Below are 17,489 nucleotides of genomic sequence, written 5' to 3' on the forward strand. Positions count from 1 at the left end.
GAAAGAAAAACTGCCTATTGATTGAAACGTTGGACGAACTAAAGCATTATCCACTTTGGAGTTCTCTTAAGCTGAACTAAACTGGAAGTTTTTGCTAGTTGAAGAGTGTGTGTGAGTGTTTGTTCAAGTGTTACTATTTATATAAATATCTCCCCCATGAATTAACTAGAAACGGTTTATTTTCCATCGCTCCGTGTGTGTGTGTTTTTCCTCCTACCTTAATCCGTGTTTTCCTTCTTCTGCTTCGTTTCAGTGAAAAATGGAGCAATTTGAGCAACTACTGACGTGTTGCGTGTGTCTCGATCGATACCGCAACCCGAAGCTGCTGCCATGTCAGCATTCGTTCTGCATGGAGCCGTGCATGGACGGCCTGATCGACTACGTCAAGCGACAGGTGAGTTGGCAAGCTGTCAGTCCGGAATTGTTCGCTTGCCGCTTCTGGGTCCTCTTTTCTCCGTGCTTTGCTCGAAGTAATAATATCACTCAATCTTTAATGTTAACCAAAGGTCTATTAGGTATTTAAATCAGATTTCTAATTCCAAAAGCATAGTCTTATTATTCTTATACATTTGATTATGCACTCTTTTTATTCTGTTCAGTTTCTTATTTTATGAATTCAAAAACATCTAAAATCCAGTTTTTCGAGTAAATATGTGTATTCTTTTGTTGCACTGCCTTTTATTTATGAAAAATTTGTACACGACGTTCAAGTTCCTTGCAATTCACCATCTGCCGTGGACGTGCGTGCCGCTGTTGGAAACGTTTACGGAGTGTGCCTTCTCAAGAGCCGGAATCCAATTTAAACCTTCAGTGCCTTTGTCGGCAGCAGACCATCGTACATCGATATATATTATACCGAAGTTGCGGTATGGTTTTCTCACCAGTTTTGCCTGCTGGGTCACACATTTGTGGCTCGCACCGATGCCTTTTTCCCCGAGCGCAAGAGCGTGCAACCCGGCAGTTGGCGTGTAGTGGCGTTCGATTTCCGTCCGGATCCTTGCCTGCCGAAATCCGTGAAAAGAATCTCGGTACAAAGACGGCGAGGTCCCTGAGAAGCAACACATTCTTCTCCACGTTCGGTTCGAGAAGGGAAGAAAAATGCTTTGCCAAAGTGAATTGTATGCGGGTTTGATAAATTTGATTTTTCCTCCTGCTGTCGTACGCTGGCCCCGGAAAATCAACCCGGTTTGTTGGTGGCCGGGAGGTTTTGTGAAGAACACTGTACCGATGCATACGTTCATCGAAGCACTCGAGATATACACTGCGTCCCAAAATGATAGCCTCACCCAGTTTTTTCGCTCATATGCTATTTTAAATGATCGCAAAGTAAAATAAACGACAGAAACATATTCCTTAATCTAAAAGAAATGTGTTTCACTTCTAATTTATCAGAAAGAAAAATTAATTATAACATTTTGGTCAAAAATTTAAAAAATGGAGTGTCCCATAATGATAGCCTCACTTCAAAAATCATTCAAATTAACAAAGCAACCCAGTTCCTAGCTACGTTATCAGTTGCCAGAAGTAATTTTTGAGTTCTCTTACTTAAATTTGTAATTAAATTTGAACATTGGAAGCAGAAAACAACTATAGGAACGAGAAAAAAGTCAAATTGATGCTTATCGCTTTAATGGCAAGTCAAATCATGAGATTGTTGTGCTAATAAATAGATTCACAAACGTCATTAACGATTATGTAAAAGATTCCAGTTAATATGGGCTTCAGAAGTCTCCTGGTCGTCTTCAAAATCTTTCCTCGCGTGATAATCGGAGGATTTTTTAAGTTGCTTTCAATGCAACCAAAGGTTGCCATAGGACAAAAAACGATTTCTGGTTGAATGTGCACAAAAATGGTGTGTTGCGAGCTTTGAATTCATGTTCTGATATTGTAAGAGAGTCCATGAAGAAAGTTTCTGCCCTCAAACTTCACCAAAAAGTCGCTAGATTGGAGTTTGCTACAGAACATATGACATGGAAGAATGAGTGGAGAAACGTAAGTTGTCACTTTGTAGTCTTGTTCAAATTTTAAATTATTAATTCATGTTAGGTGGATTATATTGATGGAAAAAAGTTAAATATTGATGGATCGGATGGTAACATCCATTACCGGCGAGATTTGAGACGAAAGCACGATTTTTCTACCGTCGCAATTTTGAAGGTGAATCAGTCATGATTTGGGCTGCGTTCAGCGGTCTTAGTAGAAGTGAATTGGCCATTATACCAACACGTATGAACAGCGATATGTTTATCGACATCCTGGACAATCATTTAAAGCCTTATCTGGAAAATCACAACACTCAACAGCTCATTTTTGAGTAAGAAAATGCTGCCGTGCACGCAAGCAAGACAACAAGAACTCACCATGCACGATCTAGTATCGAAACAATGTCTTAGCCAGCCTCTTCCCCAGACCTTAATCCAATAGAGAATGTTTGTGGAACGCTAGTTCAAGAGATTTATGAAGATGGGAGACATTACGAGACCCTAAAGGACCTTAAACTTGCTATCCGAAATGCTTGGCGTTCCTTATCAGTAAATACGTTAGAAAAATTATCGGAGAGCATACCATCAAGCATTTTCCAAGCAATAAATCGTAACGGAGAACCAACTGATAACTAAATCATGACTTTTTAATCCATTTATGCTATTTTTGTTGATAATTCGATCAAAATCCTAAGTGAGGCTATCATTTTGGGACACCACTGATTTTAGTTTTTTGGACCGAAAGGGATTGTTCATTCGTTTTTTTCAACAATATTTATGCAAAGTAGTCGTTTTATACTTACAAATATTTGTGAATTTTTTGGAAAAATTTATATGCTCGGTATTCGCCCTGCACAGAAAAAACTAGGTGAGGCTATCATTTTGGGACGCAGTGTAGATGAAGCGCATTTCCATTTTGATGGCTGCTAGTGGCAGCCGAGGAGAAAGTTTACGCTCTCGAAGCGTAGCTGGTCATAAAAGTACGTCCATCAGTATTCAGTATGGTGAAGCCTTATTTGATTGCTGGCAAGCAGAAATAGTGCTCGATATCGATGTACAAATTTGCAGGCATGATTTAGGGAGACAAATCTGGGCAAGTTCCGTTTTAGTATATTCAATTACACTGAACGATTCTATGAAGTGGTCTCGTGGTTTAGAAGAACGTCCCCAGGGCGCATTTTATCACGTCGTTTATGTTCGTGAAAGTTTGAAGTGAACCCGATCGATAGTAATTTATTTGACAAGCCAAGCCCAAGGGAAAAACCACCGTAGAACAAAGTTAATTTAACGGGATTGACTAAATTGGCTCAGGAATCCCACCGAAACCGCCCGTAAGGCGAAATGTTTATGGCCTCCGTGTTTTGTGTTGTTTGGAAACTAAAATTAATTCTCTCTCTGGTCGCTTCTCCCGCCCGTTCACCCCGCAGGTAAAGTGTCCAGAATGCCGCGCCGAACACCGAATACCGTACCAGGGCGTGCAGGGATTCCCGACCAACGTCACGCTGCAGCGGTTCCTCGAGCTGCACATCGAAATCACTGGCGAGCTGCCAGACCCGACGTCCGGTAGGTAGCAACCCGGGTTTGTGTGTTTGTGGTCGATGTTTGATGGTTTTTTTGCGTTCACCCCGCACAGGTCAGGTGATGGAACGCTGCAACGTGTGCTCGGAGAAGTCGTACTGTGCCCTGTGCGTGCACTGCGACAAAAAGATCTGCCCGGACTGTAAGGGCGCCCACATGGACATCCTGCGGCGGGAGATCAGCCGCATCAACAACCAGATCCGACGCGGGCTGCACCGCCTGAAAGAGGTGCTGGCGGTGGTGGAGAAGAACGCGTCCAACCTGCAGAACAACTGCACGAGCGTGTCGGAGGAGATCGACGAGATCTACCGCCGGCTGCAGAAGGCGCTCAAGGACCGCACCGACCACCTGCGCCACGAGATGGACAAGTACATGTCGACCGAGCTGAAGAACGTGATCGCGATGAAGGACAACCTGGAGCAGGAGATCGCCAACATCCAGAGCAACGCGGACCTGGCCGAGAAGTACATGAACGACTCGGTCGAGTGGGACGACTGCGAGCTGATGGACACGAAGGAGATCTTCCTGCGCACGGTCGACTTCATCCGCAACTTCGACTGCGAAACGATGGACTACAGCCGCAAGGTGCGCTTCATCATGAACATCGACCCGAACAAGCTGATCAACGAGGTGTCCTCGTACGGCGACCTGAACCTCCCGAACCACGGTGGGGCCGCGACGAGCCAGAGCCAGGGCTTGCTGCAGCCGCCGCCCGGGCCGGGCCTGATGCGCTCGAAGAGCGACCACCGGCTGGCGGCTCAGTTCCGCCAGCAGCAGGACACCCAAGCCTGGAACGCCGACGAGGAGCCGCTGCTCGGTGGCCGCAAGTTCGGCGAGCGCCCGGTCAAGCCCGTCACGCAGGAGAAGGAGCGGTACGGGGCCGAGTCGCGGTACGGGCGCGGCGCGGCCGACTACGACTACGATGACGATACGACCTCGTCGAGCCGCGCGGATAAGGGCCGCTTCCGGTCGCGCTTTGCCCGCAGCCACCAGCTCGACAACGACTCGGACAACGAGTCGAAGGCGCCCACGAAGACGCCGGCCGAGCTGGAGAAGGAGCGCAACAAGGTGACCAGCACGGAGGACTGCGCCAAGGGTCCGCTCAGCGGCATCTTCCGCCTGATGGACTCGCCGCGCGTCATGAAGCGCCTGCAGGAGCAGGAGAAGGGCAAGAAAAAGCCGGCCGCACCGACCACCCCGCCCGCCCTGGCCAAACCGTCGCCGCTCGGCGTGAAGCCGAAGGCCGGGGCACCCACGGCCACCGCCCGCCAGCTCTCCGAGGACGACGAGATAGCGAAGATCAAGCGCCAAAACAAGGGAGCCTCCAGCTCGACCGCGCCGGCGACGGCGCTGGCCGCGGCAGAACCGGAGCGACCGACGGCCGATCGCGTCTCGGCGCTGAAGGCCGGCCGAACCGCGACACCCACCAGCGATGACAGTGACAGCCCGTCGTCGCCGGCCCGTCGCTCATCGCCCCACGTCGAGGTGAGATCCGATGAAGAGTAACACCGCCCGTAACGGTTTCCTCCTTGTAGCGACCACACGCACACACACACACACCTGCCCGGCAATCCCCCTCTTCTCCCTCTCTCTCTCTCTTTCTCCCTCGATCTCTCTTTGTGACACACACACACCGTCAGAGTGACAACATGCCCAATCAGAGTACAAACAAGGACCGTGGGTTATGGAGTTCCCTGAAGAACGAAACTTAAAGCGTCTAATGAAGCCCCGCTAGAGAGCAGCTACATTGGATCGGTTACAGTATTTAACGAGCTCCACGAGGGAAATAGCAAAGAAAAAAAGTAGTCAAATGTATTATTAAGCCTTATGGCGTCTACGCAGTACCTAACCTCTTCTAGCAACTATTTAACGCCCACCGCGATTAAGCTACGAATAGATATTCCAAAAATCGTCTATGCGCACGGATGCAGTCGTCTCCCGAACCAATGTCTGTCTGGATGAAAGTAGTCTCTTGTGTCGCCTCCACCGAAGTACTGTTCCGTTACAACCCAGAACCGAAGGGGAGAATCCAACATGGAGGATTAAAACACGCCACACCAAAATTTGCACCCAAAACCACAAGAGATCGATGTTCAACGGCCGGGGGGAGCTAATCGAGTCCTATGGCAACGATCAATAGTTCAACTTCGCGACGGTTGCCGAACGTAAACAAGAGCGCTAAGAGTGACTTATCAACAAGCATGACACGTTGCGGAAAGCTACAACCCGCTGGATACACGTCGAGGAGGCCGCAAAAATTACGATTGCTTTCGCATTGGACCACACCCAGCTATAACAACGCCACAAGAACATACACACACACACGCGCGCGCGAACACATATACGATGAAACAATCATCGATTGGAGTCGCGGAGCGAAGCGAAAAACAATGTCAGCTCGGTGGTCAGCAGCATCCGCTCCATCCAGGCGAACGCTGTCAACGCTGTGCGGTTTCTAGTTCGTTAAACCCTAATCCAACACCCCGGACCGACGGAGGAGGATGCGGAGAGCGGAAGAGCCCCACACACCCCCCACGGGGGGTCCCGGATGCGCGCCGTGACGGTTGGTGTGTGTTTTTTTCTGGTTTGGCAATTCGATTTTGAGAGACAATCAGAATCAGAACGAAACGATACGGACGGGGCGCGGGGGAACGGAGGATGGAGGGTCGCCAAAGGTTGACCTGGTTTTGGTTTTTCCCCTCACCACCCCACCCCATACCCGTACCCGATCGGTGGGGATTTCAAAACCAAACCTACCCATCGTTTGTGGTAGCGATTTTTCCCTCTCGAAAGGTGGCCTGTAATCAATTAACAACACGCGCACTAGCATCCATCCGGCGTGGCATTACAATTAAACAAACGCATCCAGGGGCAGACAGGGAACTCACAATGCAAACATAAGCTTCACTGGATCATTTTAATGAGGATATGGGCAGCCTTTGAAGGGTCTACTTACATCGGCATTGGAATTAAAAAGGGAACACTACTCACTCGACGTAGTTGGAACGTAATTTTTCACCAAACAGTTACTTTATTAATTAGCTAGCAACGAGTTTATTTCACTATACGCACTCTTACACTGTTTCCATACCCCTCTTCATACTCAAAACCACTCTGATCCAGTTAACACAGTATCTAAATAATGTAAATACACTGTTTTCAGGGCCATTTCGTTCGCATCAAGCTGCTCTTTGCCAGTAGTAGGCAGTGAATTGCACGCGCAAGGTTTTTGTTTGGCATCGTTAGGAACCAGTTTGGGTTTGTTAAGTTTAACTTTGCCGTTATCGGTAGCAACATTGGCGCGACGAGAAAAGGTCGCGTTGTTGTCGCGCCAATGTTGCTACCGATAACGGCAAAGTTAAACTTAACAAACCCAAACTGGTTCCTAACGATGCCAAACAAAAACCTTGCGTGTGCAATTCACTGCCTACTACTGGCAAAGAGCAGCTTGATGAGGACGAACTGGCCCTGAAAACAGTGTAAGACCCAGAGTTATCGATATGATTTACAAACTAGAAGGTGGTTCGAAAAATCGTCAGTAAACTTGAAACCACAGAAGAAATAAAAGCAAATCTCCACTGTTACGAGTAATGCAACTTGTTTAAGTTTAAATAACATCAGTAAACTGCTCAATTTAAAATGTTTATGTCATAAGGATTTGAGGAAAATGGATGTTTTCATCTTCAACACCTCAAGCGTATCAAACGGGCAAATTAAAGTCATCATTCATTTCATTGAATTCATCCACAAATCCACGAGTAACTTGCTTGATAAGCGCTTAGTTGAGGTACTATTTTTAAGACAGCAGTACTGTTGACCTCGAAAATAAGAACTGTGGAAAAACCGAATCGTGCCGAAAGTGTCGGGTCTTGCTTGGAACCATCAATCACTCGACATGCTAATAATGGGGTGGTGTATCATCAATCTGATCGTTTTCCCCCTAACGAATAACCTCTCACTCACTGCAGCCATAAAATCGTTTACACACGATAGCCCTGCTCAGGAAGTCCTTGAAGGTGTCATTTGAAATTGGACAAAAGTATTGGGTTTTTTTCTCTCTCTCTCTCTCTCTCGTCTTGAAGTATTGCCCATCTTCAGTGATCGACTGGCACGCACCATTCATAATCAATGTATTGTTTCTTTCTCTCGCTCTCTTTCTCTCACTCTATGTTTCCTTTCCTTCGCTGTTTTTGGATGTTCATTCACGTTTGGATCGTTCATCATCCCGTCGAACCCATCGAACAACGTGTCACTCATCGTCATTCGTGTCGCGTGCGAAATTGAAATCCGGAAAATGGCTTCTCCCGAGCCAGGCTGACAGCGATCACGACGAGTCGGAATTGGCCCGCCGCAACTCGCGCCAGTCGTCGGCCGGCGGAAAGCCGGGAACGGGCGCGACCCAGAAGAAACCGGCGGCCCGCTCGGCGAGCAGCGAGTCGAACGAATCGTCCAGCGAGAGCTCGCGAGCCTCGCCAGCTCCCCGCACCACCGTCGAACCGCCGCAGGAAGTGAAACCGAAGACGATCCTGAAGAACGCGAACGAGAACGCCCAGCGCAATGGGACGGCGGTTTCCGGGTCGGTGACCACCGGAACCACGGACGCCGCCAAGAAGCCCTTCCAGAGTCGCTTCTTACCGCAGACGCAGCAGGCAGCCACGGCAACTCCCGCCGCCGCGGCCGAGAAGAAGGAGGAATCGGAGAGCAGCTCCGAGGAAGAGTCATCCTCGGAGGAGGAGTCCGAGGAGGAGGAAGAGGAGGAGGAGGAGAAGCCGGCGGTGGTCGCACCGGCTCCGGTGGCGCCCAGCTCGCCGGTGTCGACGCGCTCCGCGCACGACACGCCCAGCAGCCCCCTGTTTGGGCGCGTCTCGCGCCAGGACTCGTCGGAGAACTCGCGCAAAACCTCGAGCGGATACTCGAGCCCGACGAGCTACCGGAGCTCGCAGAACCACTACGAGCGGGACGAGAGCCCCAAGTACGGATCGGGGAGCTCCGGCTCGTCGGCGTTGCGCTCGCGCACCACGAGCCACGCGCCGGAACCGGAGGACAACAAGTATGGCGCCGGGTCCGGGTAAATGTTTCCGCCTTTCGTGCCAATCGCTTGCCTGAAAGTCGCTTTCGCTCTTTTTTCCCCCTTCGCTCCCGCTTTCGTTTCCGTTCGTTTTGGTTTGTAGGACACGTTCCGTTCTTTCAGGTATACTAGCCGCTTCCTGAACAAGAGCAAGAGCACGGCGGTGGTGGCGCCCGAGGACGAGGCGACGGATGATTCGGACAGCCGGCATGGCGCAGGAGGGCGCAGTCGCTTCAGTGCGCTGGCGGATCGGCGCACCCGACTCGCCCGCTCTCGCTCCTCGCACAACTTCGGCAACGACGAGGAGGAGGACGAACCGGTCTCACCGACTACCACCAACTCACCCTCGGCTTATCTCGCCTCGAGGTAAGACGTCGTCGTCGGGAAGCTCTAAAGCGAAATGGAATAGAGTTGAATCCGATGAATCTTTGAACGCGAATCCATCATTGTGAATCTTTTATGAAAGAATTATTCAGAGTGATTCAAGAAGCTATTGGGACTCATGAGTTCTAGATGAGATTAATGAATCTTTTTAGATTCATACTACTTTCGACATTTACGAATCCTCTGCGAACCGCGAAACTTTAAAGACTAAATTTGTGTAAATCAGATTCAGATGATTCTTGGAATTTAAAAAATTCTTGAATCTTTTGATGAGAAACTCATCCATCCCAAAGATACATCAACCGATAAAAAGTGATTTTTGTTTGTCGCATGATCAACGCCAATGAAAGATTCATGAAGATTCATTAAGGTTTCGAAAGATTCATAAATGTTTGAAGATTCGAGTCCCATAAGATTTTTTGAATCCATCTGAATTAATCTTAGATGAAAGATTCATATGAAAAAACATAAGAAGAATCTTAGATAAAAGATTCATAAGTTTCAAAACTGCTAAAGACTCATGATTCATGAATCTCTAAATACTATAGTCACACTACGAGAGTTTGCCCGAAAATGACGAAATCTAAATAATTATTGACTTTGATGATTCACAGAAGATGCATGAACATTGATGGATCTCGAAAGACTCATAAATCTTGATGAATCCTGAAAGATTCATTAATCTTTATGAACCTTTCCGATCAATATTTAGTTTCATGAACTTGGATGCATGGATCTGAATCTAAGATACACAACTCTAGTCAACTCGGAGTTAACCCTACTCTTTCCTCCAATGGTGGCCACTTTGCAGGTACGGAGCCTCATCATCGTTAGCCTCGCAACCGTCGGACCTGTCCCGCAGCCGCTCAACGCACGCCCTCAAGTCCCGCGAGCCCTCGCCCGAACGTGGCGGTGGCTCGAGTGGAACCGACAAGGATGGCGCCGCGCTCAGCTCGTGGGCGCGCTACCTCAAGAACAAGTACGGCAATCGGTCGACGAAGGACGGCAAGGACACACCGTCGTCGTCGACGTCCAGCTACTCGTCCGGCATCGGGTCGTCGTCGCACACGACGCCGTCGGCGAGCGCCTCGAGCAGGTCGGCGTCGGCTTCGGCCGCCGCCCGGCGCCTCAGCCTCGGTCTGCCCCTGCGCCAGACCGATCTGCTCAGCTCGGATGACGATTCAAAAAACGGGGTAGGCTCCCCTACCTCTCCTACGGCAGCAGCGGCGGCAGCAGCCGCTATACCCGGAGCAGCAGGTATGTCCCCTAGGACGCAGTACCTGCAGAAGCGCCGGCAGCTGTTCCAGATAGGAGGTCGGGGGAGCGAACCAGGTTCCTTCACGTGGCCGCGCGGCATCGCCGTCGGGCCGGACAACAGCGTCGTCGTGGCGGACTCGTCGAACCACCGCGTGCAGGTGTTCGACGCCAACGGCATCTTCGTCAAGGAGTTCGGCCAGTACGGCAACGGCGACGGCGAGTTCGACTGTTTGGCCGGCGTCGCGGTCAATCGTATCGGGCAGTTCATCATAGCCGATAGGTGAGATAGCGAGCGGTTCCGCGCGCACACACACACACACACACGCACCACTCTCGCTATAACCCCTCCCCCTTCCCTTGCAGATACAATCATCGTATACAGGTGCTCGATCCGGCCGGTCGCTTTTTGCGATCGTTCGGCTCGCAGGGCACCACCGATGGAAAATTCAACTACCCCTGGGGCATCACCACCGATGCCCTCGGGTTCATCTACGTTTGCGATAAGGAAAATCACAGAATTCAGGTAAGGCACCAGGCGCCTCCATGGCCGCCGCAATAAGAAGAAACAAAATTAGATTAAAACTTTTTCCCTTCCCTTGATTGGGTCGATTCGTTTTGAATTCGATGCTATCACGTTTTATTTTATAGGATTTTCTTAGGATTGCAAACCGATTTGCTTTTTTTCAACAATGTTACATTCAATCGAACAACAAATCAGTTGCGATTTTATTAAATCAACATATTTTTTTAAGAGATCAAAACCATGAAGCTTTCGTTAGATCTTCATTATATTGTTTTTAATGCATCTTGCTCGGTAATATTAACGCATTTTACTTAAAAGAATAAATTTGTGACAGTTTTCTACATTTTTTGTATCACATTGGTCAGTTAACTAATTCACTTTAATTTAAAGGAAAAGAAATAATTCTAACACCGCTTTCGTTATACCAAAATAACCGTTACATTTGTTTATTTTGAATTTGCATCAATACACATAAATCAGATCGTTTAGTTAGAGGATTTTCTTTAATTTTTATAAAATTTTTTGGTAATGCTTTTGTGAATGTTTAGTACACTTTGCTTCAAACTTTAGATTGGCTAGTAAACGAAGGCAAAGCCGTAATAAACATAACAAAATATATTCTCTGTAGGGAATAAATATAATTAACTTCAAGGAAACCAACATTAATCGTGATGAAAAAGGGAAATGCTTTCCATAAAAAATGCTATGGTTTACGAGTTCATAATGAACTTTTGGATTCCTCTTCAGCTAATTCCAACTGCTAAGAATGGAATGAAACATTAATCAGGATTTTGTTACCAAAGTTTAGGATCTTTTCATCATGAAATAATAATCAACTGTGATATGTTCTGGCCATTTTTACCTTTTTTTTAAATTGTTCATAAATTATGCTGCCACGTAACGAATTGCGTTTCCAAGGAAGGAAAGATGGATGCTTGCTAACAGACCAAATTTATCCGTACATCACCTTCATCCCCAGCCGATAACACATGCCGTAGGCATAGGGGGAATTTTTCCTTCTTTTCCATATGAGGCACAGGTGACCCAGTTTATCGAAGCGGAATAATGATCCATGGGCAACCGTGGGCGATGCCGTCAAAAAAGAAAAAAAAAATAACAAGGAAAAGCACACATCTAACGCACCGTATGTTTTCTCCTCCCCCCTCGCCAATCAAGGTATTCCAATCCGATGGATCATTTATTGGCAAGTTTGGCACCTGTGGCAAGGAAAAAGGTCAGCTCGAGCACCCGCACTACATCGCCGTCTCGAACACGAACCGCGTCATCGTTTCCGACTCCAACAACCATCGAGTGCAGGTAAGCGTGGCACTGATTAGCATTCCAACTCCACGGCAACGAGCGGGTGGGACGGGGGGGGGGGGGGGGGGGGGATGTGGATGACGGCCAGCTGCGGGGCGGAAACGAAATTGTCCATCACACCGGACGACCCTCATCAGGCCGGCGGGAGTCCGCGCCCCGAATCGCAATCTCGCGCCGAACCGGAAGGAGGTTGGCCATGTAATATGTAATTTCCGGCCCCCGGAACCAGGGTTCCCCCCGTCACCCTCCGTTATCATGGGAGTTGTTTTTTTTTGTGTTCATTCGGTTTCATTGCTGTAATTTTCACGAACCAGTTCCCGTGCGCCCGGGAAAACTAAAGCACCCCGAAACCGGATGCCGTTCGGGTGTGAACAGGCAGAATCTGCTCATTTGAATTTCCGGTCTGCGCTGACAGCTGCCCGTCAACGGCATCCCCGTCATCTACCGCGACCTCCCCCCCTGCGGGCCTGAAAAACTCACCGAAAATTCGTGTGCCTTCTCACCACGTTTCGTTTTTCTTTTTCCTCCTTCCCCACATTTCCTAGATATTTGACGTTAACGGTCGCGTCCTGACGACGTTCGGTGGCGAGGGATCGGAGGAAGGTCAATTTAAATTCCCAAGGTAAGTCCCCCAAACCTCCTGCCAACACGGTACGTTCCCCCAAGGCGGGCCCTTCATGCGGACCACCGGAAGTGAAATTTTGTAGTTCGCTTTTTTTCCATCCTCCACCCCCTTATTGCTGCCACCATTCCCTCACCGCTTCTTCACCATGGTTTCCGGTGGCGTAGGAACGATATCGCCGAATCGGATGATGATATCTAGTTCCCGTTTTACGCCCCGCGTCTTGCATGTGATGCCCGTTTCGATATCGTTCGAGGTTCATATGAGGTTTTTTGTTGGTTGGCGAACGAACGGTCTTCCACCGCATTCAAGCTCATCTGCGAAACCTGCCAGGCGGTGTTAGCATAGCTGCCTGCAATCGGACCTGTCTTCGGCTATCAGCTATCTGAGAAAATAGGACACGTTCCACGTTTTCCTAGAGTAAAAAAAACTACGAGAAAACTGAAAAGTATCTAGAGACATTCTCACGAGGATTTGCAATCGGCCAACAAACCGGAGGAGGAGTTACGCCAACCGAACGAGTCGAGTGGCTTCGTAGGGCGAACCGGAACGAGTCTTGTTGGCCGTGGCGAAAATGTCGGAACATTTTGTTCAAACTTTACCTTCATCTTCAGCGCTGTAACATTTGCACAGTCGAACGAGCCTGATCACATTTCCGTGCCGTCTATTTGCATTTGCTTAACTCGAGCTGGGGCCACTGGTGGATGCAGCGGATCATTTTTCCTGCTTGCCGTTGAATGGCGCAACGGATATCCGGTCCGAGTGCAGGCCTTACAATACTAGCAAAAGGTTAATTAAATGGAGAAAAATGAGAGTTTTCCTTTGCTCGTTAAATTATAAGGACATTCAATTAAAAACATGCCTCCCTGGTTGATATGAGTGTCTTTGAGTGATTCAATCCGACGTCCAATGTTCATAAGCATAACCGTAGTTTTGCGCGTATCACGACCACCTGTTTGGTGTGATACCTGGGAATCAGTTTTAACAGTAGTTAATTATAATTTTCTACGGAAGTTTCGTTTCAATGTACTAAAAAATTGTGCTAAAACGCTTGGTACGCAACGTGTTAATTAAAATTTGTTTACAAAATGTAAAGGCTTAGCTTGCCAAAGAATTAAAATATGTTGCATTTTCATTTTTCATCAAAAATGATAGCCATCGCTGTCAACGTGTCAAAGCGCCAACCAAGCACGAAATGTTTGCGAAAAAAAAGTTTAAAAGTGTGCTAAAAAGTAAAAAAAAAGTGCAATCAATCGCTCAATGGATCGGAAGTAAATTATTGGGTAAATTTTTCCAATTAAGGGAAATTGACTGTAGCGTAATTGAAATCAACGGAATAGAATTGTAAGAACTGCATACATAGGTTAAAATGAGCGAGATGTACAAAAGTGAAATTAAATACTAGAAAATGCGGCTTATTTTGGGTAAAATTGTTTTTTTTTTACTTTAAATAATCTCTTCTAGGGAAAACTGGGATCGTCTTTACAAGGTTCCTTTTGAAAACGCATCTTTACCTTTATTTTTGTTAGCAAATTTCCCACTGCCATTTTTTTTAATTTGTACACAAACACATTTTGTACATAGAGATTATCGCATTGGCTTTATGATGATAATGGCTTGATGCTGAGAAAGGAATAAACCAGCGAGAAATCATGTATAACGCTTGAATAATTTGCAGGCACTGCAATTGAGCACGTTGGACGAATCCGTTTGAGGTTTTCCTCGGATAGCATAACGGCATCCCAAACCGAGCAGGCTATTGATTGTGTACTTGTGTACACCCGATTGTTGTTGAAATGGCTAGGTCTTTCCAACCCACCCGGTTGCTCGCTGACTAATTATCTTTCCCTGCTGCAGGTGGAAAATTCCATCGAGCACAGTCGTTCGTAAAGGCGTTTTATTTTCACAAAGCTACCGAATGGAACACACGCGTGCATGCGCTGACAGTTCCCACGGAGTGCAGCTAGTCGGGTGGAAAAGCATAGTCAAGTTTTCCCTGAACGAGTACGTACACATACACAAACACACACACGCACACATTACGCACGTACAGAACGAGGAGGAATAGGGTCAATGAAACCAGGGAACGCAATCCTAGCAGGAAGCTTCATGACGGTAGGCAAAGGAAAAGGCAAAAATATGTATCAGAACGCCACGTATGTTTGTGCCCCCCCTCCCCCCACCCCCCGGGGGAGAAAGTGTCAACCGCACGCTTGGCGGAACAGGAAACGGAACCGAACGGATGGAAGACCCCGCCCGCACCGTACGCTTTATGAGGCTTGTCGGGGCATTCGGTCCATCATTCATTTCCGCTTCCCGCTTCCGCTCGATGATCGATGCTGACAAAGCCCGATGCTTCTTCATCCAGTCCTCCAGTGGCTCTTGTGTCTCGCTATCCCCTGAGAGTTCTGTAGTTCCACGCAGGCACGCGTTTTTTTCTTTTTGTCATTCACTTTCTAAGGAAACTCGACCCGAGGGGATGAGACAGAGAAACGATCGCGCAGTGGAAATAAACCCGAACGCACAGTTCCACTCGCTTTTTGCTGTGATCACAGCGAGTTTTTGTGACTTGCTGCAGCGATTGATGATATCTGGATGGATTTAAGATGTCTGGGGTAAATGTGAGGGATTTGTAACGGAATGGAAAACATCACAAAGCTTTAGAATGCGCTAGGCCGGCGACATGCTCAGTGGTTTCGATACCTTTGTTTGTGGGCTTCTACGAAGAACTTCGTATGCATTTTAACCTTCACGATAAGCTCGTTCGAAAAATCTTAAACGTTGTGAATCAATTGTGAAACATGTTTCTTCATAAACAGTACATGCGAACAGTATGCCCACAGAAAATCAATAATCAAGAATAGAGTTCCTCCGTTGAACAACTTGAATTTAGTCTCGGGAGCTTTTGCATTTTTTCTAAAGATTTTTAATTAACAAATTGACACAAATAGCAAAGAAGTAGGAAAACCGTCAATCAATCCATTCCGGCATACGAACGGGGGTCATTAAGAGGGATTGATTTTCCATGACTCTTCATTTGCTATAAAAGCTGTCTTTCCAGCCCCATCCTGTTATCTCTTGGGAAAATGAACCAATTGTTACATCTTCTAGCACGATTTGAAGAAAACCGTACATCCGGAGTATGAGTGCCGGAGAATCACAAGGCAGTTGAATACGTATATTGAACAAATTCCAAGGAGACTTTGAAGCCACGCTTCAATACGTACGGTGAACCTTTTCTTTTGTTTTCCGGAAAACAATACTCTTATACGCTAGACCGTAAGAAGGAGGAGTCCTAACTCTACAAAATGAAATCGTGTTTTCCACCTCGCTTTCGATAGAAATGTATTCCAATTTTACTTTTACCTTGCGTACCATATTGCTTTCGCACCTTTTTTTGTTTTGTATCTCTCAACTCGTCGGAAGAGCAGTAACACCTTTTAGTCGAATCGCCTGATATTGCTTTGCTAAGAGCAACGGGTGATTGTCTTTATTTAGTTATTCATTTATTTCTTTTCCACCCCCGTTTCACACGTGCTCCAGTAGATTTTCAACCCGCAATGGAAGGCCCCCTTTTTTTCCGAGGGTAAGCTTTAAGCACGGGATCCCGCTTTCGGTCCGTTTCCACCGATTGACGGGTGTGCTATGCTGAGTGATTTTATTTTCTCTGGTTCTGGAACACAATTTCCCTTCACCTGCACGTTGCTTCTCAGGCGTCGGGCGGGAGCTAGTCCTTCTGCGCCGTGGCGTACCCTTTTTTCGGCACCGCCCGGAGCCCGGCTGGGAAATTTTCAAAACCACTGCAACCGCAAGCTGTTACCACTTCTGAAGCCGAACGAGCGCCATCATGTGGAACGGTTTCACGTACGTTCAGCCTCGCGATCCCATGTTTTTGATTTATGAAGCAAAATGTTAGGCCCATGGGGCTCCCTCCGGGAGGAAAATCCTCCCCCCACGAGGGCGAGGGAAGGCGGGAAACAAAAGAGGAAACCGTTCCCCCAATGCTAACCTCGACCTTCGGAGCTCTCTAAGGTCCGATCCCTTGGGTCGATGGAAAAAAAGGGCGGAATGAAGGGGGAGGGATGGCGAAAAACAAGACGCTGCCGTGAGCCGTGGAAATCGTTGTTATCACGTCCCGCTAGAATGTGTTTCCTTTATTTTCCCAATACACCCTTCGCCCGGGCCCTTTCGCATTCGCCGCAGTTGCTCAACACGTCGTACGTCAACCGCATCTCGTAACAACGTCTCGGTACATGACACGCCACGCCAATGGTCTATTAAGATACTCGTTGACATGGCCGGTAACCGGGGGTTTTGCTACGCGCATTTTGCGAAAATGAAGTTTTAATCATGTCCCAGCGCGATGATGGCGCAGAAAGAACCTTCCCATCTGTCGGTGTGTTTTGTCTAACATAAATTTCATTTTTACTTTCCTTCCCTGTAAGGGTGCAAACGACGTGGGAAAACTTTGTTTGCCGTTAAGAAAAGATAAAAAAAAACAAGAACTCATCTGGGGAAAAACGGTATTTGGAAAATTCAGTATCTTAAAAATTAAATGACAGGAATATTCTTTCCTCCTCGCCTGATTTGAGTGATGTGGGGCACGCACAGAGGTTCAGAGTCCGGTCTTTTGGTTTGACATTTCATGAAACTAATTTTCAAAATCTTTCTTCTATATGAAAAAAGAATAGGTTAATAAGAAATTTCCAGAATATTACTAATTATAAAGCACAATTGCGAGAGATATCGCCCGTG

The 17,489-nt window shown here is 47.5% G+C and overlaps 1 protein-coding gene across 1 annotated transcript in view; it reads left to right on the plus strand.

Annotated features, from left to right (window-relative positions):
- The first annotated feature begins 259 nt into the window (after positions 1 to 259).
- The window catches only part of LOC131265427 (RING finger protein nhl-1), a 28,007-nt gene continuing 10,777 nt past the window's right edge, over positions 260 to 17,489 (plus strand). Inside the window, exons 1-9 of the mRNA XM_058267687.1 lie at positions 260 to 394; positions 3,410 to 3,545; positions 3,616 to 5,045; positions 7,874 to 8,628; positions 8,752 to 8,994; positions 9,824 to 10,549; positions 10,633 to 10,792; positions 11,969 to 12,109; positions 12,658 to 12,734. Coding sequence (XP_058123670.1) covers positions 260 to 394; positions 3,410 to 3,545; positions 3,616 to 5,045; positions 7,874 to 8,628; positions 8,752 to 8,994; positions 9,824 to 10,549; positions 10,633 to 10,792; positions 11,969 to 12,109; positions 12,658 to 12,734 — 3,803 coding nt within the window. The remainder of the gene's footprint in view (positions 395 to 3,409; positions 3,546 to 3,615; positions 5,046 to 7,873; positions 8,629 to 8,751; positions 8,995 to 9,823; positions 10,550 to 10,632; positions 10,793 to 11,968; positions 12,110 to 12,657; positions 12,735 to 17,489) is intronic.

This window comes from Anopheles coustani, chromosome 2, assembly GCF_943734705.1.
Source record: "Anopheles coustani chromosome 2, idAnoCousDA_361_x.2, whole genome shotgun sequence".
Lineage (NCBI taxonomy): Eukaryota > Metazoa > Arthropoda > Insecta > Diptera > Culicidae > Anopheles > Anopheles coustani.